We start from the raw sequence: 27,468 nt of genomic DNA, 5'->3' as shown, positions 1-27,468 counted from the left end.
GTTTGGGCTGATAACTTTTAACATTAGACATTCTACTGACTAAGTAACTGCAACTACATGCCAAACCTAAGTTTACTAATACTCTAATCTAATGAGAGTTGACATGTAGTTGCAAAGTTACTTATAGTTAGTAGAATATTTGAAGTGGACTATCGAAAGAAAGTATAACCACATTTTTAAATAAAACTAAAATTTAAAAATTCCCAGATGCAAATTTGACAACAGCGTAGCGTACTACTGCACACATTTTCACTAAAGAACAGGCAGCACGTACTGCGTAATATTCCGTTCATAGCCAAAACTTGCGTACAAGGGATTTGATTTTAGCTGTAATTTGGGTGCAAGCCACCGTGAATTGCTCCATGAGCTTGAAGAAACGAAAATAAATGAAATAACACAAAGGTATATCCAGCTTTACGATAAAAGGCCTTTTTAACAGGGACCTTAAAGCACTACACAGTTCTTATCTAAACAGCGTTTCTGTCGTCGATAAGAGGATCAATTGATTTCATCACAGGCAAATGCTCAGAAACTAAAATCCGTCCGGAGCCTCCCTGCTTGAGCAATGATGAAACGGATTGAGGTCGGCTCAGAAGCCGGATCTCAAACCCAAAGCGAAAAGCTTCTGATTTCATGGTATAACAGTTGAGAAAAATATGAATTTATTCATGACACACAAAAATAAAGGCTTGTAATAAAGTCCTCACTGATGTTATGGCACAATAAAGAGCTCTGCTTCATATAGAGAGATGTTTGATGTTAAAAACAGATTGGATGGTTAAACTCAATTGGCAACCTGGGAATCTAGCTGCTCCTGCAGATTGCTGATTAAAGCTTTGTGCTTTAGTATTAGTAAATAATAAAATTCCATGCATGCATACATAATGAAAATCCTTTAATATTTTGCACATAGATATATTCATATTATTATTGTTATAATAATAACTGTAAGTCAAAAATAATAGTCATTATATGCATATAAAACTAATCCATTAATTTACTATACTATGCTGTACTTCTGTATATAAAACAACATGAAGAAACACCTCATTAGCTTATATACAGGAGCTTGGAGGGAAGGAATAATAAAGCCAATAAACACGCATACATACACACACAGAATCAGTGCAAAACACTGATGAGGTTATTCAGTCACTGACAACATGTACAGAGTCCATTCTGCTTCCGTTGATGACCATAAACCGTGTCAGTCATGTAATAAAAAACAATCCAAGATATGGAAAAACTAGCCAACATGATACTGGTACTCCTTCACAGATGTCTGGATGAAAAATGAACATTAAAGATATCTCAAATTGGCTTTGGATGAAAAGAAACGGCGTAAATAAACATCAAGGACAGGGAAGCACCTTCAGAGAAGCCACAGCATCGTGTTTCATGTGTCCTATTGCTACTCAGAATGATACAGAGAGACACCGATATAGAGAAAGGGACGGCTCGAGTGTTTGATTACCCAAATGCAGTGCTGTTAAACATCTGTAAACCACAGGAGACATTTCGATTCTCATAGCTCTGTGTGGGTGTGTCTGTTTCTGTGGCTTGTGTGAGCGTCTTCTTACACCAGAACGGGTGGGGAAAACATCCTGCGTCTCACTCTAGTCCCTTTTGAAATGATTGCACCAGAGGGTCCACAAAGCCAACTGCTGTTATGACAACTGAAATGGGGCGAGACTGCTCGGCCCATCGCGTACAAGGTGAAGGGATGGAATATCTGCCTGGTGAGAGTGGGGCTCCAGGGGCCTCTGCGTCACCCCAAACCTCCAAGCAAGGGTGTGGTCAAGAGGAGCCATCAAAACTGTGGGGACAGAAGTTTTACATTAAGTGGTTACAATTTAAATCAGTACAAATCATGACATCAAAAATCCATGTGCCCTCGTGATCGTTAATCAAACTAACTTCTCTTCTCTTGCAATGACTTCTCTGATGACTTATTTACTGGTGCGAGGGCGGGGCAAACTGTTACCCACGTGAAATCCACCAATAGCGAACCACAACCATCCAATCAATTCCCAATGGGCATAATCATGTCCCGCCCTACATTTTTTCTTGTTCGAGAAGCCGTCGTAATATGGAACATAAGACTATCGCAACTTCCGTTTTATGCTGATTTAAAGAAGACCATGGAATTAAAATGTTTGTTTGTATTGACGTGGTATGCATTGACGTCACTTTCCCGCCAGAACACGCCCCCTCAGCCAAACTGAGTGGCAAAAGTGCTGCTGCTGCAAGAATGGATTTAATTGGGGAAATGCGAAAACGCAAGTAAAACAAACAATTATCAGTTTAAACTTAAGGTTGAACTCGATATAGTATGCAGCAATATGAATTGCAGCGATCCGTTTGCCTCTCTTTTCTGTAGCTTTCTGCTGTTTGGCAGTCTATAAAAAATATACCTCAGATTTCTTTTGTACAGTCAATCTCAAAGCTCTTTCCTGTTTTATATGTGTTTTGTGTGTGTTTTTGCGGCATTCACACTGAACACTAATGCTGCCTCTCGGTCTTTTTGCCACTCAATGGGCGTAACCGCATTCACTCCGGCCGACGGTGACGTCACCTGCACACCCTCTATATATTTCCCTTGCGTGCTCTGTCTTGTGACACAGCTCTTGTTCCTGTTGTTTGGATGGACTTGTCTGTTAAACCTATTTGTTTGCCCTCCATGTTTTTGCTCTACTACGGCTCTTTTGTTTTCCCACCCTTTTGCTGTATTGATGGGAGAAGCAAAGCTTTTTGAAACTTTGAATCAACCAATTGCTTGGCAAAATAATTCACAGTTTCACCCAATACACCCAAAAATTAAAATTAGCCCTCAAGTCATCCTAGGTGTAAATGACATTCTTCTTTCAGACGAATAAAATCGGAGTTATATTACAAAAGTCCAGGCTAATCCAAACATTAGAATTGGATTTATAGTTGCTCTGTTTTTGAAGTCCATAAAAAGTGCATCTGTCCGTCAAATAACATGCTCCACGCGGCTCTGGGGTGTTAATAAAGGCCTTCTGAAGCGAATCGATGCGTTTGTGTAAGAAAAATATCCATATTTAAAACTTTCCTGTTCAATTTATGGAAAAATTGTTGAAAGTTCCCCTGCCGATCGAAAGACTAACGCCACCAGGTACACTCGTCATGACGTCATGTATGCATCTTGACTTTCACTTTCAACATTCAACACTTTTCCACAGAAGGCGTCGGCCGAAAGTTTACTTGATAAAGTTTTAAATATGAAAATTTTTCATACACAAACACGTCGATTCGTTTCAGAAGGCCTATATTAACACCCCGGAGTCGCGTGGAGCACGTTATTTGGCGGACAGATGCACTTTTTATGGACTTCAAAAACAGAGCAACTATAAAATAAAATTCTAATGCTTGGATTAGCCTGGACTTTTGTAATATAACTCCGATTTTATTTGTCTGAAAGAAGAATGTCATATACACAGAGGATGACTTGAGGGTGAGTAAATTATGGGCTAATTTTCATTTTTGGGTGAACTATCCCTTTAAGACAACTTTTACAAATCAATTACAAATATTTTATTGAAGGTGTAATCTAATAAATGCAATTATAAAGTCGTCTAATACCATTAAATATGAAGTGTCTTTATAATATGTTATTTCATAAATCATAAGGCTTGTTTTGTATCACAAGATGAGGATGAAGGAGAGCTCAATTAGGTTTTTTAATGAAAACAAACTCAGGTAATCATGAAGATGAAGGCAATGTAACACTACGTGTAACATGCACACACAAACAACAACCGACAAACGCAGGTGAGGAGTTTGATAATGAGGAGATGACGAACAAGAGATGACGAAACAACTTACGACTGGTGGGAAAATTCAAACAAAGGAACACATGCGACTGCATGATGAACACAAAACTGAAAGTCCATGAAAGTTAAACTAAAGATGAATGAGTCCAGATAACATTTTGTTTGTTTTATGGGGAGCTTGGTTAATCAGACCGATAAGAGACTTTTACCTACAACTCTGTGTTATACAAATGTGTCATTAAATGTCTACAAATGTATAAAACTGATCTGAGATCAGGTAAAAATCAGACACTGGTTCATGGGTTCACAGATCGCCAATTTTAATTTAAGATTTTAAACAGTTCACCCATAAATGTGTCATCATTTACTAACCTCTGTTTTGTTCCAACCCTGTATTATTTTCTTTCTTCTGTGAAACAAAAAAAGAGATATCTTCAGGAGAGCTTTAGATATTCATACAAGTAAAAATGGATGGTGATTTATATATATATAAAAGGGCACCATAGCACCATAAATGCAGTCCATTCTCCTTGTGCTCTATATTTCAAGTCTTCTGAAGTCACTACGGTATTGTGCTCTGTTGTATTTCACAAAAGTCATGTGCAGCGTTTTTCAAACTTGCTTTTGTTGACTGAATGCAAGCTTAAAAAAGATTTTAGAACTCCAGCAAAGGGTGAGATTTTTTTGGGGAGAGTAGCAGTTTATATCATATTTTTTTTGTTTTACAGAGGAAAGAAAATACTACAGCATGAAGGTGAGTAAATGATGACAAATGTATTTCGTGCAAAATGACAAAACTCTTCCTTTAAAGACAGGTTTTACAAGATGATTACAGAAACCATCCATGTATGGCATGGAAGTTAGTGTCCTTAATTACCACAAACAACAATAAATTGAAAATCATAGGGGGAAAAAAAATCAGCATTCCTGTGACCGTAGTGAAATCTTGATGGGATTGGTGAGTAATCCCTGAGGATAAATGTCTGCCTTTGAGCTATTAAATATTAACAAAGCCATTTTCTGCCCCTGCTGGGCAGCTTTACGAGATCACAGATAGACAGGGTCACCTCTACTGTTGTATTCATACACATAAGGAAGCATACATGCATGGATCATGGTGACACTTGGGCTCTGCATGTTTTAACTATATAGTAAGCTGCCTCGCTGGATTCTGTCTACATTAACAGCTTTCGACCTGAAATTAAAATTGAAATGCTCTATATAGGCAGCAACCCTATTAGTCTCAACCTCAGACTGTCCAGTCTGTACATGCATATTGCACACAAAACTGGAAAGCACTTGAGGAAATCAGATCAGACAGAACAATTAACTGTTTCGCAACTTCTGGGAGTCGGGGTGAACAAGTCTGCCAGGAAGCAAAATCGTGTTTAAGGGTGTGTTCAAACTTGTTCAGTTCGCTTGGTTCGTTTAGTGAAAAAAAAAAAACATTTAGTCCTGGTCCGCTTAGCGTTCACATTGGCATTTTAACACTGAACCTAAAGGAATAGGGATATGTTCACAACCTAATTGGTCGGCTTTTATTACGTATATTTTGCAGCAGACATCCAAAAACAATGCTGTGTGCTGGGATAAATGCACTCATTGTATGTGCGTAGCCTATACATATGGTATAGCTGAGAACTCGTGAAGAGCTTATAAAATGTGTAAAGGAGTCAAACACACACACAAATGAAGATCTGCTGCAAGGAGACGCGGTACTGACGCCTGTACTGAACTGTGATGGGCAGCATTGTGACTATGATGAGAAAAAAACAGGTATGAGTAGGCTATTCTGTCAATTTTTAGGTCTCTTCTTGTCCTGTTTTTGCTTCGTTTACATGTCTTTGGTCCGTGTTGCATTCATGTTTCAGTCGAACCGCACCAGAGTTCGATTGGAAGCGGAGCGAGACCCATCTTTGTTTCTGTCCGCTTGTTTGGTGCACACCGGGGTTCAGATGGCAGCGTTCACATTTATTCAAATTAACCGCACTAACTGAGCAATCACACCAGGGTTCGTTTTAATCAAACCAAACATGCCAAGTGTGAACACATCCTAAAAGGTACCTGGTTAATATAATGAGCACTTCACTAAGCTAGTCTCTGGATTTGCCAAAGTTTAGCTGTGTTTCCACCAAAATTACCCGGAACTATTTGTCCCAGGAACTTTTTTTTCCCCCAGACCTGTTGCTGTCTGTGTCTCCATCGCAGTCTAAAGTACCATAAAGATTAGGCGAATTAGTCCGGTGACGTAGGACTACGCGCGACTTTCCAGTTCACACTGGATTTCGTCCTCTGCATATAAGCTTAATAAAGCCTGAACCTCGTCGTCTGTCCATCTGTCGTATTTTGTAAGCTCCATTGTTGATTTGAATAGCAAACGACTCTTACTGCATGCAACAGACTTTTAAAAATGGTGGTTGAAATAAAACGCTCTGTGGAGTCGACCAATCAAAATGGTGCATGAACTCAACCAATCAGCATTTTCAGCTCCCAAGTCCCACCCTTGAAAGTTCCTGGGCCCTCATTTATCAACAGTAGAAAAGTAGAGAGTAGAAAAGGTTCTATATTTCGTCCTACGACTGAAATTTAGAATGTTTCTAAGTACAAGAAAATCTTTATTTATCAAACGTGCGCACGCAGTTCTTACGCACGAGTAAGCAATCAATGTTGATAAATCCCACATGTGCCTATAGTACCATGCTTATTCACGTTCACGGTCATTAGCATTCGGAAACTCCTCCAATAAACCATATATGATGACGACACTTCCCTTTAAAAATCACCTGATTGTGTTTTTTCCTCACCGCAATAATGGCAAAGAGAGCAAAGAAGAGGAACTTCACAGAATGATTTGCACAATGACGTTTAACAATAACAAATTTGCATCACAAATGATTTGCATGTAAACTGAATGAAACCTTTTTCTATTTCCATCATTAAATAAATTGGTTGATGGTGCTTTTATGGCGATATGGGTGCAGTCTATGGCTCCAATCATGTTTGGGAATCTGGCGATAACATGAAAGCCACATTTTATTTCAGCTTGTTGAGGACTGGACTTTGGTTGGGGAACTGAATGTAGGTTGGGGCCAAGGTAATAATTGCATCCAACATTTGTCAAAGCCGTCTTTTATAGGGTTTGACACCAATTACGCATCGTGTTTAAAACTACAAAAAATAAAAATTGAGCGTTTTATAATTAAAGGAAACACAAGATATATGTAGAGTTCTTAATGCATACTGTGACACTCTTAAATGCTTTTAATGTGTAGTGTCGCTGTTCTACCACTAGATTCTCTGCGCACGCATCCTCAGAGGTGTGCTTATATTTACACACATTTCTACGTATAAGTACAAGTTGGTAAAATCTGTGCATACGCACCGTTGATAAATGAGGCCCCTGAAGTTTGAAAAAGTACTACCTCGCGAGCAGGGACTTTCTGAGGGGGGAAATTTGTACCTGGAACTTCATTTAGACCCTTGTCCCTGCGGTCAAAACACACAGTTCCTAGTTCCTGGGGAAAGTTCCTGTGGTGGAAACGTGACTTTTGTTAGGTTTGTAGCATCACATTTTGAAAGATTCTCTTTCTCTACAACCTGGTGTTTTCTGTAGACCTGTAGAACAATTTGAAGAAGTTTTTTGATGTCAGTCTGTTACTGTGGCATCACTGGTTTTGTTTGTCAAATGATTGGTTGGTCATTTTATATATAAGTCAGTCAGTTTCTTCCGGCGTTCTTAGCTAGAATAAGCTGCGAATCAGTATTATTTTAGTATTGTACTATTTATTAATGTTTTGAATTAGCTTTTATTTTTATATATTCAAGTTTTCATTTTAATTTTAGTGTAAGTTTTACTCATTTGTATTAGTAATGTGCTTTTGTAATTTTTATTACTTCAACTGTTGCCAAGGCAGTTTAAGCTTTTGTGGAATATTTCAACTTTATTTCAATTAATACAAATTATTTTAAATGGTTTTAGCTTTAGTTAACAATAACAACACTGATCTGAATAAACTGTGATAGTCTTGACTCCTAGAGTTTGACTTTAGTTTAGAATGTTTTTAATTACATAGCACATTTTTCTATTAATACTTGGAATAAATTGTATTTACTATCGCCTTATTGCCATATTTATTGAAAATCTGCACTAAGCTTGTTGCGATACATCAGCAAAGGATACATACAATGCTGCCATGGTCAAAATAAGGTTTCTTATAAGGCAGCATAATTTAGCTGCCTACTGTTTTGGAATAAACAGGAGCACACCAGTGAGGCCTAAAAATGCTGTCCAGGTAGGCAGCTTTGGAACAGAGCTGAAGACACTGAAGCAGAACTCACCTGTCCCAGAGCTTCACGTTCCTGCAGTTGTTGCTGCAACATCCTGCTGATATCAAAGCTGTGAAGATAAAAAAGAATCTTGTGAATTTTAGTGCACAGCAGTGGGGTCTGGAAGTACAATTTCTTTATTTTGTAATGATGTTGTGTAAACTTTCCAAGACAGACCTACCAAAGGCTTAGAGAGCATTAAGCAATAATACAGTATATGTTTCTGTAGTAGCTGTTACCATGAAAAAAATAGATATCTAATATTTTGTAATACATTGAAAATAAATTTATTTTATGTTTATTACCAATCTGTTGAATAGTTTTATATTGCACTGCCATTTTTGGTCCAGTTACATCATTCACATTGTTTCATGGGATGAGTGAGTAACTTTTTCATATTCAGTTTTCATAAGCCTACTTTTGTGCTATGAATCGAAGGAACTTTTGTGATTTGTCTTGGTTTATTGAAGAAGAAATGTATCTAATGTATTAAATATGATACTCAACAAAAAGCACATGCATTTTTTAAGATTAATGTTTATATTTTGTCTAAAGGTTAAATAAACTGTTCCATATATATATATATATATATATATATATATATATATATATATATATATAAGCATATGCATGAGTGAATTGTAAGTTCTCGAATGTGCATTTAGGATATAGAGTAAATTTTGGTTATTTTATTTTAAGTTGTCATTGTTTAATTTTATATTTAAGTACTGAATAATGTATTTACCATAGGGTTAGGATTAGGATTAGATTTGGTTTAGGGTTAGTTGCATGTAATTATCCATAATTTAGTTATTACTACAGTAACGAAATGTAAAATGTGTAACAAGGATACTGTAAAATAATTGTTCAATTCAGGCCAAAGCCTATGATCATGTTGCATTTATTATTTGAGATTGTTTCAAAGAGCATCTTGTGCTTAAATGGATGAAAAATCTGAGTCTTGATTAAGTGATACTGGGAACTCTTGCTTTTTTATTTGTTTCATCACCAAATATTGATTGGATGCTTATCCTTGATCATCCTTTGAACATTTGCAGAGCAGATTCGTAAACCTCTTTGTCGTTCTTATTATCTGCTGTTTGATCAAAGCAGAGGCCTTATCTCTCCCCTGGATATCAGATTTAGTCTGTGTTCATGGATGTTCCTGCACTGTTTGATGCTTTATCTGCTTTCACGTTGTGAATGTTGCCGGGTGAACCGGCCAGGATGTCTGTTAAAACCTCCTAAAGTGTTTCTTAGAAGTCCACAGACTAGCATGAATCTTTAATAGCCAACTGCGAGCGCACGCCTGAAGCAAATATGATAACGAGATGAAAAAACAGAAGTGGTGAATGAAACATAGAGCACTATTGATGCCGGCTTAATGGAGGCGAGCTCAGACAGAATGGATGTGCCATCACTCTATCTGAATGAATATCAAATGACTGAACAGTCAGAGTGCAGGAAAGCTGCATAACCTAAGATTAGCCTGTCAATGAAAGGTGCGTTCATATACATGTATGTTGCATATCAGATTTGACTCATAAAGCAGTCTGAGAATGTAGACATGACACTGTCAATAGTATCTTATGTTGTTACACTGGCAGATTAAACCCTATACAGCGTAAGGTTTCTCAGCTTAAAGGACTGGCCCTGTTTACACCTGGTATTAAAGCCCTGTACGGCATTGGTTTTACAAGGGTAGATGGAGTAATGTAATTTTACCTCAGGACATCTGTAATATTAATGGCTAATTCGTACAGGATAAGAAATCTCAGTAAAACTATACCAGAAGTGGGAGGGTTAACTCGATTTACGCCCTGACGTGTGTGTGTATTACGTTGTTTCCTGACATCAGGTAACCTATAAACAGTTAGGTCCAGTCGAACAGTTTCTTAATTAAATTAAATTCTGATTGGATTAAGTTAAGCTAAAATAAATTTTCGTGCCTCTAACAAGTGCTTTTGACATTCTTTTTTCATTAATGATATGCGGAAAACTTGAGGTTTGCCATAGACTTGTCCCACTGCCTAGAAAAATTTCACTCAGCGGCCATCTTTGAAACGCCAACGAAAACGAAAACGAAACGAAAACGAAAGTGCACTGCAGCTCCTACTGTATCTCTTGGAATGGGGCAACATCAAATTCTCCAAAACTGTTCGCCATGAAAATACGATTAAATTTCATATTTGAAATCACTAATGAAATCTAACAACAACTGTCTCATAAATCGTGTTTCTAAATGCTCAAATCATGACAAAAAAAATCATTTTTCAGGCTTGACCAATCTAGTGCTCATGCGTAGCCCTTAGCGCATGTCTCAGAACACTGACTGTTTCTATAGCAACCGGAGCTTCTAACGGCAGCTGCAGTGACGCGATGACTTTACTAATCGGTGATTGGCTAGAAAGTGGGACTTATTCTGCCATATTGCGTATTGCACTTTCTCCCATTCATAGTAATACGAGTGCACAGTCTTTCTGCATCTAAAGCTAGAACGCAACTGAATGCTTCTTCAAGCGCCTCCATACTTGAAAAAATGTGGAAAACTACTTTTAAACAGGAATTATGGAATATTAACGTACATATTTATAACTGGTTTATTCGCACAGGATTAGCATTAGGCTACCTGAGGTCAATTTTCCGGACCTTTTTAAAGAAGCTCAAAGTCGCCGTAATCTTTACTGACATTGTCCGTAATAATTTCTGAGATGGCACATTCGGACGGGACTAAAAAAAGCTCAGGTAATAATTACTTTACGTCAAAAAATACAGAAAAGGTGTGCACAATCCTCAAACCAACCAGGGCTCAGGTGTAGGACAAAGGAGACAAACTTAAGCAAAAAACAAACGTAATCTCCGCGCACTGATATGACTGCTCCAGAAAGATATTTATATATATATATATTTATTTATTTTATTGCTTGATATTTATTTAATTTAACGTTTCGACCAACAGGTCTTCGTCAGGCACAATGTGCGGACATGACGTTTGTTTTTTTGCAATAATTACTTAACCCCACTGTCCGAATGCATTTTAGTCGATCGGATCACGAGTAGATGAGGAAGACACATTCCTGTTTACACCTGGTGTTTTGGTCTCTTTTGTCCACTTTCAACCACTTCTGTCCTGATTTCTTCAAGGAAAGGGTATATGGGCAGGTAAATGTATGTGTTTTTTTCAGACCTTTCAATCTAATGGACAAAATAAACTCACACAATTTACATATGAACGTGCGGAGACAACGCAAAACCATACAGAGGGCATCAGCTTTCTTTTCTGCTCTGTCAGCCGCAAGACCACGGCGAACACTGTGAGTGTGTGTTAGAAATCAGGAATGGTGAGAGAACATTGTGTTTGGTACGTTTTTCGTCTTCACATCAAACTTGGGTCTTCAGCCGTTGTTTCGACCTCATGAGCTTCTAAAATACGAAATCAATCCGGTCGAATGCGTTTTCGCCTACCTCTGGAAGTGGTTGAAAGTGGACAAGTTCATAACGTTTTAGACCCTGTTTACGTGTTGTCCACTTTTGATCCGATTGATCAAAACGCATCTTAATACCAGGTGTAAACAGGGCCTATGTCTCCTAGTGTTTGTGTGTTCTTGCAGGGTGGCATATGGGAAAAGCAGGACGGTTTACAGTTGGTTTAGTCTGGAGAAAGTGTTGCTGGGCTCAGTAAATGAGGATTTGCCAGTGGACTCCAGTGTGCAACTAAACCTTAAAAAGAGAAAATAACTTCTCATGTGCTGAGAAGGCAACAATTTATGTTGGGAGCCTCGTATTACCTACAGACAACCCTCAGTCTCTACCTTCCTGCCAACTGGAACCGTTCCTTATCATTCTTAGAACTGTTCGTGCAGTTGCTGCACTGAAAAATATGGTCAAAAAGTAACATTAATAGCTTGTCATGTAAATCAATGAAATATTTACAACAGTATAGCGACTGATATGATACAGTATCGGGTTAAAAGAAACAGTTCTTTCATATGGGTTTTTGAATTCTTAGATCAGTCATTTGAAACATGGCAAGAGATCCAAATCTCTTGTTGTATCCTACCATTAACATTAACAATCATTATGCTAGACTTTACATTATAATAATGGCCTAAGCATGCTTTTAGCTCTTGAGCTTGAATATTGAAATTGCATTGTGTAGGCTTTTATAATGTCACTGTGCTTCTTGACTGGTAGCTTTTAACATTCAATTTGCCCTGAGAGCTCATGGTCAGATATTTATCCCATGTGTAGTGATTCAGATCTGTCAGATAGTCTATCCTGAGAGAAGCGGTGCGAAGGTCAAGATGTGTGATTTCATATTTCTGCAAGTTCAAAACTTTTGTCAAGATGAATATCTATTTTTTTTGTCCTCCTATCTCTATAACACACACACACACACACACACACACACAGCTACCACAGACGCAGATAGACTTACACATTTCCATCATCGTAAAACAGGGATTACAGGAGAATGTCCTATATTTTCAGAGATCATGGGAACGCTTAAGCTCTGACAGGGGGAGGAGGCCACAAAATTCTCTTATCAGTGAGAAGAGCATCTACTTGCTCTCCTCTGAATTGTTTGGAATTAATAATTCAATAGTTATAAATAGATGCAGGAGTCTGTAAACATCGCAGTTATGTAAATGTTCACATTTCTTTTCTTTTCGCAAAAGAAGTCCATGATCACGACTGCCATTCAAATACACGTGCCTGCATCATATTTGTAATTCCAAGTAGTTTAATAAATACTTGCCTATAAAAACACAGATGTTGTCTTTTATGTAGTCAGTTTATCATTTTCACACATCTGCACTCCTAGTTGTAGATTCTGTACTATAAAAATACAGCTTATCCCTGCCCCAAATATTTTTAATACCATGTATTAAATGTCTTACTACCTAAAAGATACAGTATAATTGAAAAAAATCACCTTTCTGACAGCCTTGGGCTTTGTTCACACTGCAGAGGAAAGATTTTTTAAATTTCGTAGACTAAAAACTGAAAGTTATATGTGGTCAGATCTGATTTTCTTTAAGTACATTTTTTAACTATTTTAATATTTTAACGATCTGAGCGCATGCCGCAGGTGCACTTCGGGCATGTCCAAATTAACTTTTTCTAGTTTAACAGCGGAAAAAACAGTCCGCACGCCAGGCGCATGGTCCAAAAAGTTGGTACCCAGTCTCTTAATAAGTCATGGGTCTGTTTTGGGCGTAACGTGCGATAAACCCATCAGAGTCTCATCTCCCATTCCCTTTAAAAGCCAGTTGCACTTGCACCATGGCGGATTCGCTATATTTTCATGTTGGAATTTGCGAACGAAACGACTGAACACTTCTCCAGAGAGAATTCTTTTATTTTTAATATTTAAAAATGTTTGTGTGCTGCTGCGCGCCCCTGTGTTTGCGCGTTGTGCACGCGCCTATAGGCGCATATTACTAACGCGCCATTTAACCAACACAAAAAATACTGCGCTAATGACTTTAGACCAGGTTTTTGTTGGCTAATGGCGCAGTTGATTTCAGTTGCCTCAAAATAGCAATGGACACACCTCGTTCTCAGACCAGCACGCCCATGGGCAAACGGATGGGCGCGAGTGCATTTGCTATTTACGACTGTAGACTGTAACAAGCAAAAAAAAACTAAAATTCAGATTCAGGGCCCATGCAGAAAAATAGCCAATCAGAAATGATTTCGGGCATTTTGTCTGCTCGGGTTTGCTGATTGCGTACGGTTCAAGTTAATAGAACAGCTTCCAGCGGCTTTAAACACACTAAAATACTGCCTTTATATGCTGTCATACTGTATCATCCAAAGAATACCCACAATGCCCCTCACAGAGCATGCTAACTGAAGGTCATCGCCTAATGAAGCTCACTGCACATTTGTGCATCTCATGACAGAGTTAACCCATATCCCTTCAGGCAGAGTCATGCTCGGCTCAGCCTGCTTCACCCAGCTGCTGGCTCCATTGTAGTGCAGAGTTTGTTATCTTACCGTAATCCCACGCATTGCTTATTATTTTTAATAAACACAACATTTAAAGGCATTCATTCATTCTTTCTGGCTTTTGCAATGTGCTAATATTCCAAACACATGGAAATCTTGTCAAGATTTTTAAAAAGACTATTTAAACACTGCAATGATATAGGTGCTGTGTTTGGGAAACCTGTTAGAAAACTGTTATTTTTGCAATTACATTTAGCAGTGCTAGTGCAACAACAAAAAAGTGGAGATAAAAATGCAAAGCAGGTTTTTTTTGTTTTGTTTTTTTGTGAAATGCACAATCCTCACATAAAGCCATGACTCAACACTCTAAGCTGAGCCCGCCATGAAAATCCATTAGGGGGCCCGTGACTAAGAGCTCACTGTAATATTCTTTCTCAGGGAAATAAAAATACTCAAATGGTGCACAGGACAAGAATTAAATAACTTTTTCTCACTTGCCAGATCCTGTTTTTGTTCAGCTCATCTCTATAGCATGTTTGTGCATTGGTCAAACATTGCTAAGGGTACAAGTAAGCCACATACATTTCACATGTGATCAGTTCCTTTTTAGATTTTTTCCCCCGTCACAAAATAAAAATAAAATAGATATATACAGTAATTTGTTAAAAAGTGTAAACTGTACAAGAATTTAGTTTTTTATTTTAAAATGTTACTTAAATAAAATAATAATAAAGTTAAATTAAATGCCCTACAGTATTTTTTTAAAGTGTAAATTTGACTAAACTTTACTACATTTTTATTACAATAAAATAACAACATAAAATAAAAACGAAAATGTAGGCTTCAGTACAAGAATTTAGTTTTTTTTATTTTCAAATGTTACTAAAATAAAATAGTAATTAAATTAAATGCACATACAGTCATTTGTTAAAAAGTGTAAACTTTACTAAAATTGTATTAAAATAAAATAACTTAAAAAAACTAAAATGTAGCCTCTGTATACAATCATTTTGTTTTGTTTTTTGAACTTTTAAAATGTTACTAAAATAAAATAATAATAATAAAATGCATATATACAGTCATTTGTTAGTGAAAACTTTACTAAACTAAACTAAAATAAACTAAAATGTAGGCTTCAGTATACAAGACTTTTGTTAGAGTGTAAATTTTACTAAAATAAAATAATAAAGTACAATAAAATATAATAATAAAAAATAAAATGCATATGTACAGTAATTTGTTAAAGAGTGTAAACTTTACAAAGCTTTATTAAAATAAAATAACATTTTAAAAAAACTTGAATGTATTCGCTTCAGTATACGTTTATTTTGAAAATTAATAATAAATACAAATGATTCAGCAGGACACCTGTAAGACTGTGTGTTAATGGAAGTAGGGGAAAGGTATTGCCTACTGTATGTGGGGAGGTAAACACGAGAAAGCCATCAGCTTCAGGGCTAAATTTAGAGCTGGAGTCAGAGGGGGGTATCTCCCAAGGTCACGGAGGAGCACACAACACAGCATTCATGCTCACACTAACACACACCCACACACATACAGCAATTGAGATACAGGTCTGCCTAAACCACAGGCTTCCCTGGAGAGTTTGAGTCTGAAGAGGTCTGACTTCTGTATTATCAGGAAATGGCTTTTTTTTTTCAGGAGTTGTGTAATGGCCACTTTGTCTCCTCTTTAAAAGCTTCACCCTTATCTGTGGTATTAGGAAGGTCCCAGATTTGCCATGGTTTAACTTTAAACTGAAGTGAAAGTAGCTGAGAAAAAAATCTCACATGCTCAAGAGTTTCAAAAGTTCCAAAAGAAACATGTTTAATGTGATTTAACATGCTAAAAACGTGATAATGAGAAGTCGTGATGTCAGATTCATGAACAAATTCAGGATATTTTTTTAATTAGTTAATTTTGTTCACATTCTTAAAAATAAAGGTTCTTTATTGGCATCTAATATGATTCAATGAAGAACTTTAACATCCATGGAACCTTTCCGTTCCACAAAAGGTTCTTTATTGTGTGACAAAAAAGGTTCTTTAGATCATTGAAATGTTCTTTACACAAAGACAGAAATGGTTTTAAGAATTGTCCTCTAAAAGGTTCTTTGGAGCCCAAAATGGTTCTTCTATGGTTGTGGATAACCCCCTTTTGGAAACTTTATTTCTAAGCTATCGACCGGAGGTTCGAATCCGCCTTTTGCTGAACTCACTCTAATCCCTTTTCCCATCACATATCAGATCGGAAAGGCATTTATTTTCAATAAAAATTAAGATAATCACATAAACGTCGCACACCTGTGTGTGATAGGTGTGTAGGAGAGCAGGACAAAAAAGTCCAATCAACTTGCAATTAAAAATGATTTGTTTTTTCATTGCAACGTTTCGATCTTTCGATCTTCCTTAAGCATTGGTTAATAAAAATTAAGATAACATTCGAAAAGTTTAAATAAAGTGTCTAACGTGTGTTTATCATATTTATCGGTTAGGGGTAGGTTTAGGGAGGGCTTTATAGTGTCAATAAGATGGCATTCATTTCATAATTTTAACAAATATAATCATTTACACTGTTATTATTGCATACTGTTTAATGTACAACAACACTGTGGTGAAAATAGTATCTGTCACTGCCTTATTAAAATGTCTTTTTCCAGGACATACGGGTTTGGCATGACATGTTGGTGAGTAAATGGTGACAGTGAATGGTGAATTCATTTTTGGATGAATTGGTCATTTAACCTTGCACTGTTAAAAAAAAACACTTTGGTCCCTCCATCTGCTCAGTGCGGGGTCAGCAAAAAATTAAAAAATACAAATCTGAGCCAAGAGATAGAGAGTTAAACAGAAAACAGAGTGCCCCTTTTTCTCTACCTATGCAACAATGTCCTCATTTTTGTGTGGACATACTTTTAAAGACACGTTTTCTTCAGCATAAAGCTGGATATTGACAGCTCATGTAGCCACATACTGTACTGCCTCTATGAAAACAGCTTTCATGTGAAATCCAAAACCAGCTACCAAATTTCCGGCATGAGCTGACAGCATTAGCTACTGTACAACGTGATTCCCATGCAAAGTCAAAATAAAGCCTCCCTGCATCTTAACCAGAAAAAAAAACTAGCAGCACGATTATATTAAGATTAGTTTTGAGGAAGTCAAGAGGTGCTTGTTTTCATGCAGGATTTCAGTGAAAAATGCAGAGGGATTGCGTTGTCACGCCGTTATTTAGATGCTCATTTATCTGAACTTTGTTGACTAAAGCACTGTGATGTTTATAATCATGTGATTCGGCTTTTTGAATAAGAGCCACACGCTAAGAAAGATCAAAAATAATAATTCTCTGAAAACCTCTTAGGATAATCCAGAGCTTCAACATCACTACATCCCTAGTCTACATCTATGCACTAAGTTTAATTCCCACAACAAATACTACATTTATGAGTTGTAGTGACTGCTAACACTGCAATACATTTGAATAATTCTTTTTTAATAGCGACACGATGCAATACTGTAAGGTAACTCTTTCCATCATGCTGGTCTGCAAATAGACAACCAAAGCTCTTATGTCACAAATTGTGATATAATCCCGGTTAAACTGTGATATAGCTATAATAAACTCAGTTTATAAAGTTCCTTTTATATTCACTACAGCTACTGCTGTTGAGTGAAAAAATAAATAAATAAATAACATGGCTGTCTGGGCACCGTGACTGCAATAGTAACAATATGGATAGACTCTCTATAAAAGCGATCACTACAGGGCACTTCAACAAATACAGATGTCAGAACACTATGCTTGTTATCTCAACAATAAACACAGATTCTAAAGTAAACTGGTTGACTTTAAAGGGATTGTTCTGTCAAAAATTATGTTACTCATCCTCATGTCATTTCAAACCTGTATGCATTTCTTGCATTTGTGAAACACAAAAGAAGATATTTTGTCGAACATTGGTCCAAGCTACATTGGACCCCATTGACTTTTACTGTATGGACATAATAATAATTTGTTACATTTATATAGCGCTTTACAAGGCACTCAAAGCACTTTACATGGAAGGGGGGATCTCCTCAACCTCCACCAATGTGCAGCATCCACCTGGATGATGCGACGGCAGCCATATTGCGCCAGAACGCCCACCACACACCAGCTGATTGGTGGAGAGGAGACCGAGTGACGAAGCCAATCGTGTATATATAAAGGGATGATTAGGAGGCCATGATGGACAGGGGCCAATGGGCAAATTTGGCCAGGATGCCGGGGTTACACCCCTACTCTTTATCTAATGACATCCTGGGATTTTTTTAATTACCACAAAGAGTCAGGGCCTCGGTTTAACGTTTCATACAAAGGACGGTGCTTGTTACGGTATAGTGTCCCCATCACTATACTGGGGTGTTAGGACCCACACAGACCACAGGGTGAGCACCCCCTGCTGGCCTCACTAACATCTCTACCAGCAGCAACCTAGTTTTCCCAGTTGGTCCCCCATCCAGGTACTGACCAGGCTCAGCCCTGCTTAGCTTCAGTGGGAAACCAGTCTTGGGCTACAGGGTGATATGGCTGCTGACATGTTCTGAAGGTTTGAAATTACATGAGGGTGAGTAAATGTTGATAGAGTTTCATTTGGGGGGTGAAATATCCCTTGAAACACAATACTTTACACATACTCAGTTGGTTCATCAACACCATGGGCCATATCATACACCCGGCGCAATGCGACGCCAGGCATGATGCAAGTGTTTTTTGCTAGTTTCAGCCAGATGCATTTATCATTTTCAAATGCACTCGCGCCTATCTGTTTGCATTTTTGGCGCATTGCTATTTTGAGGCAACTGAAAACGACTGTGCCATTGGCCAACAAAAACCTGGTCTAAAGTCAAAAGCACAGTATTTTTTCTGTTGGTTAAAGTGGGCATTAGTAATATGCACCTATAGGTGGGTGCACAACGCGCATATAATCTGCTTATTACACACACAGGGACAAGCAGAGGCACACAAACATTTTTAAATATTACAAATAAAAGGATTCTCTCTGGAGAAGCGTTCAGTCTTTCTGCTCGCAAATTCCGCCATGTAAATAGTGAATTCACCATGGTGGAAGCGCAACTGGCTTTTAAAGGGAATGGGAGATGAGACTCTGATTGGTTTATTGCACGTTATGCTGAAAACACACCCATGACTCAATAAGAGACTAGGTACAACCGTTTTGGACCATGCGCTTGGTGCGCAGACCATTTTTTCCATCGTTAAACTAGCAAAAGTGGATTTGGACACGCTCTAAGTGCACCTGCGACATGCGCTTCAGTCCATGCGCTCAGATTGTTAAAATAGAGCCCCACAGAGCATTTCAGAGCAACATTAGGGTTGACCAGGGGAAGATAGGGATCTGGATGTGTACAGGGTCAGTAGACATTGGTTTTCCCTTTGGGACCAACACCAGAACAGGCTGTGACAGTGACAAATGTCTACAGCAGCATTACAGACACGTAGGACAGTGCTGAAACCACAGCATCCGACAACAACAGTCATCTTGTTAGCAATTACCTTTCATTGTTAGCGCTTAGCTGAAAGCCATTCTTGAGGGTCTTTGCAATTTGTAAAGCTAACATCGTTCAACGACTATTATTGATTTCATTTTGACCTTGTCAAGTGAGAGAATGCTATTTCGCCACCAGGGAGGTTCCATCTTAAACGTAACAAATAAATCTCATCTGCAAAGATGAGGGAAGCTAATTCAACACCGTCAAAAGTAAGCTAAAGAAGTTCTATGGTGTTTTGAGTTATTTAAATTAGGACATCCATCTTTCGTGGTTCTTATTTCATCTTAAGGGGGCATTTCTTGAAGATAATGAATGCAAAGTGAGTCACATCTTTCACCTTGAGGTGAGTGTTTTATAGACGGTGTGAACTAAAGGCTACTCAGCATGTTCTCCTGTAGAAATCGTTATCTGCAGCTGTGGGATATGCACATAGCTTTAACACCTTTGATTTGCACCATTTCTTATAAACTAAGTTATATGCGTTTGTGTGTGTGTATATTTATTTAAAATAATACTGGGATTTTGTACAGTCAGTACATCTTTCATCTCATAAGCTAAGTATTTCATGAAGAACTTCCGTAAAGCAGCAAAAAGACAAAACATGAATAAGCCTACTACCTTATATAGTACATGAAAAACAGTATGTCACAGTGTGTCCAAAATACACATCGAAAAACAGTAAGCGAAAATTACCCAAATGGCCTACTACGTACTTGAACACTGAATGGTAGTGAAGCGACACGGTCGGTCACATGACAAAGCCAACATGGTGGATTATTCATTCACACATTCTTAATATATGGAACATACTTTTGTAACAGTCGCAAAGTAAGTTCATCAAATGCAATATCTACTCAGACAGTAGTGTGCACCGGGGTAAACGCATTTAACTTTATTCTCCTTTAAACCACTAGATGGAACAAAAATTCAGCTCAGCACTTTTCTTAAATTTGGCGATCCTTGACACGATCACGGGAAGCAGCGCAAAGTTCCAAAGTTGATTCTGTGCTAATTTTTTTTTTCAAAATGTAGTAGACTTATCTAGCAAATGAGAATCGATAAAATTAATGTCTTTATTTTGAGACAAAGTCTAATGATTTTCAGTTTTGTTCAATAACGGAAGAATATGTCAAAGTATGGGTTTTTGGGTTAAAAGGCGCCCACCCTGTTGGGGCGAAAGACACAATAATTAACATGATAATAAACAGCCGGCTGACTTTTTTGTTTGTTGACATAACAGGGTTAGATTCAGATGGAGATAATCACCATATTTATAATGAAACCATATTTAAAAATATGATATTAATAATAAAATATCACATTTATTTGTTACTACTGTGAAGCTTTATTAAATTATCTCATTCAATGTATTTAGAATGTTTACTTTTTAAAATAATTTTGTTTCTGTATTTTTTTAAATGAACATATTTTGTTGTTGGTATATTTATTGAACAAAAATGAATTATTTTATTTGACACAATAAACTGAAAAGAGTGCAAACTTTGCAAAAGTGATTGTTTTAAACAAGTATTAACAGTTTTCTTAGGGTGTACTTTTAGCCTCATTGTACCCTGTGCAATTTCAGACAGCGTTTGATTTATCATTTTGGCTTTTTAGCATTTTAATAGCCTATATTATTTTTCTATTTGTGCTGCACTGTGAACGAATCAAAATAATTAATTGGTTCAAGTATGGTAAACTTAAATTAAACAAATTAGTTCAATCAAATTAACTTTTATGAGTATATAGAACTTCATTTTGGGTTCACAAAACGGACACATTTTAAGTAATCTGAATTGTTTAATTGTTTTGAGTTTTATTAACTTGTTTCTTTTAAATTAGACAAACTTAAATTTAACTGAAACTAGCCTGGGATTTCCATTTCCCAGCATGCTTTGCCATTACACTCGGAAGGGAGATAAATACTAAAATTGAGGATTATAATGTTTTTTGTGTAAGATTAATGGGAGATTTATAGAGTTTCGGTTATGTTGGGTTTTGGAGGGTTAGCATCATGGTGATGAGTGGAACATGAGCTTAGTTTTGAGAACAGGTAAGTTGAATGTTCTAAATTTCAGTACTCATTCTTCAATTGCTATGCTATGCTAATGCTATCAAAGCATTGTGTTACCAATTAGCAAGTTAGCATTTACTAAATTAGCTAAAAATATTTAATTTGACATGATAATTTTTAGTTAAATGTATGAGTTAGCTTACTCAAATATTTCAAGTTAAGAGCAATTCAATTGCATGAGTACAAAATAAAAATCTGCCAGTTCTGCTTAGGCTACTTAAACTTTGAATGTCTTAACTTAACATTTTTGATGTAACTGATTGCCTCAAATTGGTTCAGTTTTGCCCACTTATTCGGGTTTACGGTGTGAGGTGTTGGTGTTAGTTGTGTTAGTAACTACAATGCTAATATTAGAAATTTAATTTGAACCAAAAATTGTCCTTGGCAATCTGACTGTGGGTGGCAGGCTAGTCTGAAGGAAACTGTATAGACCTCGACAACAGCAACAGGTGACAAAAAAGTGTTATTTTGATGCTTGCTCTTTTGAGTCTTATGCTGTCTTCATATGCTATCAGAATAATCATAAATATGAGTTTCCTAGTCAGAAAGTGATTGTGAAAGGCCTTTCAAGTCGTATATATATACGATTGGGAATCTCAGAGATCATTTTTATACCAACGTTTCAGAGTTGGGTGGGCCATAAACTTTAAACATGGCAGAGGAGAGACCCATTGCTGTATTATAGTGATTGTTACATTTTATTTCTCTTCTGTTTTTTCCTACTTCATATTGCTCTCTTTTGCAATTACAGTCATGTGTACTTACAGTATGTATATTAATAATATTCTTGAAGATTAAACTCTACAGGACTGGACACTCCTGATCTAGATACGGGTAATGTTTAGATGGTTGCAAACAAATGGGATGCAACATTTTATTTAAAATCCATTGGATATTGACTAAATAGCTTCAATGCATTTTGGCTTTAATAACATTTCCTCAAGAAATAGGCAAGAATCAGCCAGCCATCCTCCATGACTCCTATTATTTTCGACAATAAAGCACTTGAGCTTGATGAACTCCTAATAACAACTTTAGAATAGCACATGAAGACAGCGAAAGAATGTGCGTGCTTTGATCGGATCTACTAATGTACTATGTTTGCCATTATGCCATATATCAGAACATAACATATTTGGCTTATTGGCAAATACTAATCTACACTCTCAGAAAAAAAGGTACAGGGCTGTCACTGGGGCGGTACCCTAAGGTACAAAAGTGAAAAGGTACATCTTTGTACCTTACTCACCCCTGAAAGGTACATTTTAGTACCTCAAAAGGTACATATCAGTACTTTAAGAGTGCATATTAGTACCTTAAAGGTACATATTAATACCTTAAAGGTACATATTAGTACCTTTTTTGTTATGTACCTTAGGGTACCGCCCCAGTGACAGCAATGTACCTTTTTTTCTGACAGTGTAGGTGAAAACAGGATAAAGGCATAAAAGCACACAATCAATGTTTCAAAGTCAAAGTCAGACCCACCATTCACACCATTGTAAAGGCTCCGATGGTGTGGCGACAACTCGTCTCCTGCCAGTCTACGTGGTGACGTCTCTCTACCAGGGCTGCCAAACTTCCCATGCTCAGGGCTCATGCTGTACTGGTGCCTCAGCATCTCTGGACTACTTCCTCCCAGCTTGCTTTTGTCATGGTGGAGCTCTGACGTTCCTAGCAACATGTGTCTAGACTCTGGACTCCCAGGTCCACTTCCTAAGCTGCCCCTGTGCCTCTGGATGTAGAGCTCAGGATTCATGAGCTGCCCTGGAGCCAGATGGTGCTTCGGATGAGTCTCCGGGCTCCGGTGGCCCAGAGATCGACTGTACTTTTCTGGACTTAGTCCTCTGATCAGCCGATGGTCAGGCACAGATATGGAGCCACAGCGAGGTCGGCAGGGCTGGGGCAGGATGAAGGGATACTCCAGGCTGGTGCTTCTGTGCCGGACAGGAGGGTCAGGGCTGGAGATCTCTCTGCGATCTTCTTCCCCTCTCTTCGCAGGGCGAGACTTCTGGAGATCCGGGCTTTTATTACCAATTCCTCCGCTAGATGGTGGCTGTGGCTGCTTATGGTGCGGATGCTCCGAGCTGTCAGCACTTCCTGCACTAGAAGTGCTGCTTCCATCCCCCACGTCCCGCATCAAGCCAGGTACCAGGAGCCCACTCTGGCTGTCAATGGAATTGCGACATCCAATGGACCCCGCACCACCTTGTACTCCTTCCCCTCCGCTGCCAACTTTTCCTTCGTCTATCAGAAGACAAAGTTCCCTAAGCTCCAGGTTTTCCCGAATTACCTCCTCCTGCTTGCGCTCTAGTTCTGTCAGCTTCTGAAGGTACAGTGCCACCTCTTTACGCATGACGCTGGCACTGAAGCGTCCCAGACGCTGCCACTCACGCGAAACTCGCTTGCCCTTCTGCCGGTCATCGTCCAGGAAACAGCAAAGGTCTCGCAGTTCCCGATTGTCGTCCTGCAGCTTCTGGTTTACCTCCTTTATCATGATAGGGAACACAAAAAAATAGACAAAGATTTAAAGACAAAGAATAAAAGATATGGACATTTTGAGGCCACACAAACTCTGATTTAATCAATCACTATGAGTTTGGAAGTGTGGTCGAAAAGGTTTGTTCAAGCAAAGTCCATCATTCATCTAAGATAGAACAGTCTAAAGGTATGATCTTCTTAGATGACACTTTTGACAAACATCTGCCTGAATTCAATTAAACCAATAGTTCACCCAACACAACACACATGAGAAGCAATGGTAACACTTTATTTTATGGTCAATTCTCACTTTTAACTGGAAGCTTATTAGCATGCTTATTACTAGGATATTGGCTGTTTATTATACTTATACAGCACAAATGAATGCCTTATTTTGCATGACCATATTCTACATCTCTTAATCCTAACCAATACCTAAATTTAAACACTACAAAAATACCTTACTAACTGTTTATAAGTTTATTTTAAGTTGTAGTTAATAGTTAATGTGTTCCACATACTGAAGTGTTACCGAAGCAATGGCATTTTTTTGCATGAGTGATGATTAAACTAAGATTTCAAAATATTTGTAGTGAATGACAAATATCATATTACATGGCTTCAAAAGACTTGTCACAAAAGACAAGTGGTCAAGCTCCATGAAAATGTGGAATTGTCGTTGAATGGAATCCACATATGTGACCCTGGGCCACAAAACCAGTCATAACTTGTACAAGTTTATTTGTGGCAATAGTCAACAATCCATTGTATGGGGGAAAATTATTGATTTTTCTTTTATGCCAAAAATTATTAAGATATTAAGTAAAGATCATGTTCCGTGAAGATATTTAGTAAATTTCCTACCGTAAATAATTCAAAAATGTATTATTAGTAGTAATATGCATTGCTAAGGACTTCATTTGGACAACTTTAATGGCGATTTTCTCAATATTTAGATTTTTTTGCACCCTCAGATTCCAGATTTTCAAATAGTTCAAATATTGTCATATCCTAACAAACCATACATTTATTAATTCAAATTTCATGTGATATATTAGATTAGATTAGATTAGATTCAATTTTATTGTCATTACACAAGTTCAAGTACAAGGCAACGAAATGCAGTTTAGGTCTAACCAGAAGTGCAATAGCAGCAAGTGCAGGATATTCAACGGTTGTACAACGGTTGCATAAGTGCAGGATATAAATATATAAATCTCAATTGAAAAAAAGTGACCCTTATGACTGGTTTTGTGGTCCAGGGTGACTTGTGGAATTGTCATTGGAACAAAGCTGAATAAATCCTTTAAAAGTTCCCATTTTGTGTTTCACAGAAAAAAATAACAGCATACTGGTTTGAAAAGACAGCTTGATCATATAATGAAAGATTCTTTTTTATAATCTATAATTTATAGCTTTCCTGTAGCTCAAACAGTAGAGCGTGGTGCTAGCAACGCCAAGGTCATGGGTTCGATTCCCAGGGAAAGCAAGAACTGACTAAATGTAAAATGTGTACCTTGAAAACAATGTAAGTCGCTTTGGATAAAAGCGTCTGCCAAATGCATAAATGTAAATAAATGTAAAAATAATCTGTTCATTTAAAGGGTACATTCTTTGGGAAAGGCTCACATTTAACCACACAACAGGTAACCCTAACAGCTCAAATAATGACAAATATGATTCTTGTTTGGCTAAGAAACTAAGAAGTTTCTCATTGCTTGGCTTATATCAGTGCTTTTTGCAAAGTTGCTTTAATCAGAAGTTATGCATATAATACGGCAAGAAAATATTCCTACAAGAATGATGTGCACCTAAGTGGTTCTGGCGCATCCTCAGAGAGCGCAGGTGTGCACCAGACACCCATGATCTCATCTGCTCACCTTCAGCCCCCGGATCTCGTTCAGATGCAGCTGGAGGCTGCGGTTCACCTCCCGAATCAGATTACTGTGATCCAGAATGACGCTCATTTTGTCGGCTTCAGACCTTCGGAGTCCCTGCACCAGCTCCTCTTTGCTCCATTGGAGGAGCTCTTCGTCCGTGAGGTTGGAGATGTCTTCTGCTGGACTTTCTGACGCCTTAGATCCAGGCTGTGCTTGCAAAGATTGCGCTTTCTCCATCAGAAGAGGTGAGCTGCTGCTGTGGTAGCAGGTGCTGATCAAATATTAATGAGGCAGGCAGCATCCGCTGTATTAGGAGGAGTCAGGGAGACAGAGGACGCATCGTGGAGTGATGCCCGTATCCGATGCCCTTAGAGTGGGAGTCGCCTCGACTTTTCCCAAAGCAACAGCTGATGCAGCTGACGAGTGGAAGGAAGGGCGGCATACAGAACAAGTCCGCCTAGATTATTCAGCATCGACTCCTGTTCATAGTTCTTGTAAGTTTAGAAAAGTAACGATTTAAGGTGGTTTCAGGCGGCCCGATGCGCTCGCCTCCGTCTGCCTCTGCGCGCTTCACCATCCTCATGGAGATGGAGGAGGAGACACGGCAGCATCCTCAGCCAGAGCTCCGGAGAAATGAGCGTGACTGCAGCGACTGAGTAAATCTCTCTCTCTCTCTCTCTCTCTCTCTCTCTCTCTCTCTCTCTCTCTCTCTCTCTCTCTCTCTCTCTCTCTCTCTCTCTCTCTCTCTCTCTCTCTCTCTCTCTCTCTCTCTCTCTCTCTCTCTCTCTCTCTCTCTCTCTCTCTCTCTCTCTCTCTCTCTCTCTCTCTCTCTCTCTCTCTCTCTCTCTCTCTCTCTCTCTCTCTGTGTGTGTGTGTGTGTGTGTGTGTGTGTGTGTGTTGTCTATGTTTATGTGTGTGTGAGTTGCCAAGAGGTAATGCTGTTGTGAAAGTTGCATTTACGCTTGTATCTATGCGCCATCTATGGACACATTGCTGTACTACAGATGAATATACAGTTTTGAATATACTGTGAACACAAAACCCAATTTTCAAGCTACATTCACAAAACCTCAGACTCTTCTTTCAAAACCAAACTTTCACCTCAAAACAGTTCAATCTGTGCTCAAAACTGAACTATGTTGTCAAATCGTGCCCCGCGTCAATCAAAATTAAAAACACTACTGAACAGTCACTAAACACTACGTAGAAAAATAGAAAACACAATGCTTGTGTGCAAAAAATAAATGTTTATTGTTCACTGTAGGCTAAATGCATGTTGGAAAACAAAAAAAACCCTGTTCATTTAGCACTTGTACAAAAAGACAAAACAGAAATCTTATGCATTTGCCACTTGTGTACAGTAAGCCCATGTGAAAATAAAGTACAAAAATATACATGGAATACTTGGC

The 27,468-nt window shown here is 38.0% G+C and overlaps 1 protein-coding gene across 2 annotated transcripts; it reads right to left on the bottom strand.

Annotated features, from left to right (window-relative positions):
• Nucleotides 1-879: 879 nt before the first annotated feature.
• Nucleotides 880-26,691, bottom strand: ccdc85al (coiled-coil domain containing 85A, like). 2 transcript variants are annotated; one of them, XM_079841080.1, is made up of 5 exons: nt 26,060-26,686; nt 23,187-24,186; nt 8,133-8,190; nt 4,167-4,203; nt 880-1,816 (listed from the first exon to the last, which is right to left on the bottom strand). In XM_079841080.1, exons 1-5 carry the CDS (start codon nt 26,294-26,296, stop codon nt 1,811-1,813), a joined length of 1,338 nt encoding a protein of 445 aa, XP_079697206.1. In that variant the 5' UTR covers nt 26,297-26,686; the 3' UTR covers nt 880-1,810. The 2 variants fall into 2 exon arrangements, with proteins under 2 accessions (XP_079697206.1, XP_079697207.1); XM_079841081.1 differs by lacking the exon at nt 4,167-4,203 and having other exon boundaries at nt 26,060-26,691.
• Between the last annotated feature and the right edge of the window lie 777 nt (nt 26,692-27,468).

This window comes from Gobio gobio (genome assembly GCF_949357685.1).
Source record: "Gobio gobio genome assembly, chromosome: 17".
In the NCBI taxonomy this organism is placed as follows: domain Eukaryota; kingdom Metazoa; phylum Chordata; class Actinopteri; order Cypriniformes; family Gobionidae; genus Gobio; species Gobio gobio.
Note: the sequence above shows the minus strand (reverse complement) of the source record. Positions and strands in the feature narration are given on the sequence as shown.

Coding starts and splice junctions, on each gene's coding strand:
- ccdc85al (XM_079841080.1), bottom strand. CDS start 26,296: ATGGAGAAAGCGCAATCTTTGCAAGCACAGCCTGGATCTAAGGCGTCA. Junction 8,191..23,186: donor CCTTTACAATGGTGTGAATG/GTGGGTCTGACT, acceptor TTATCTTCACAG/CTTTGATATCAGCAGGATGT. Junction 4,204..8,132: donor AACGTGAAGCTCTGGGACAG/GTGAGTTCTGCT, acceptor TTTGTTTCACAG/AAGAAAGAAAATAATACAGG.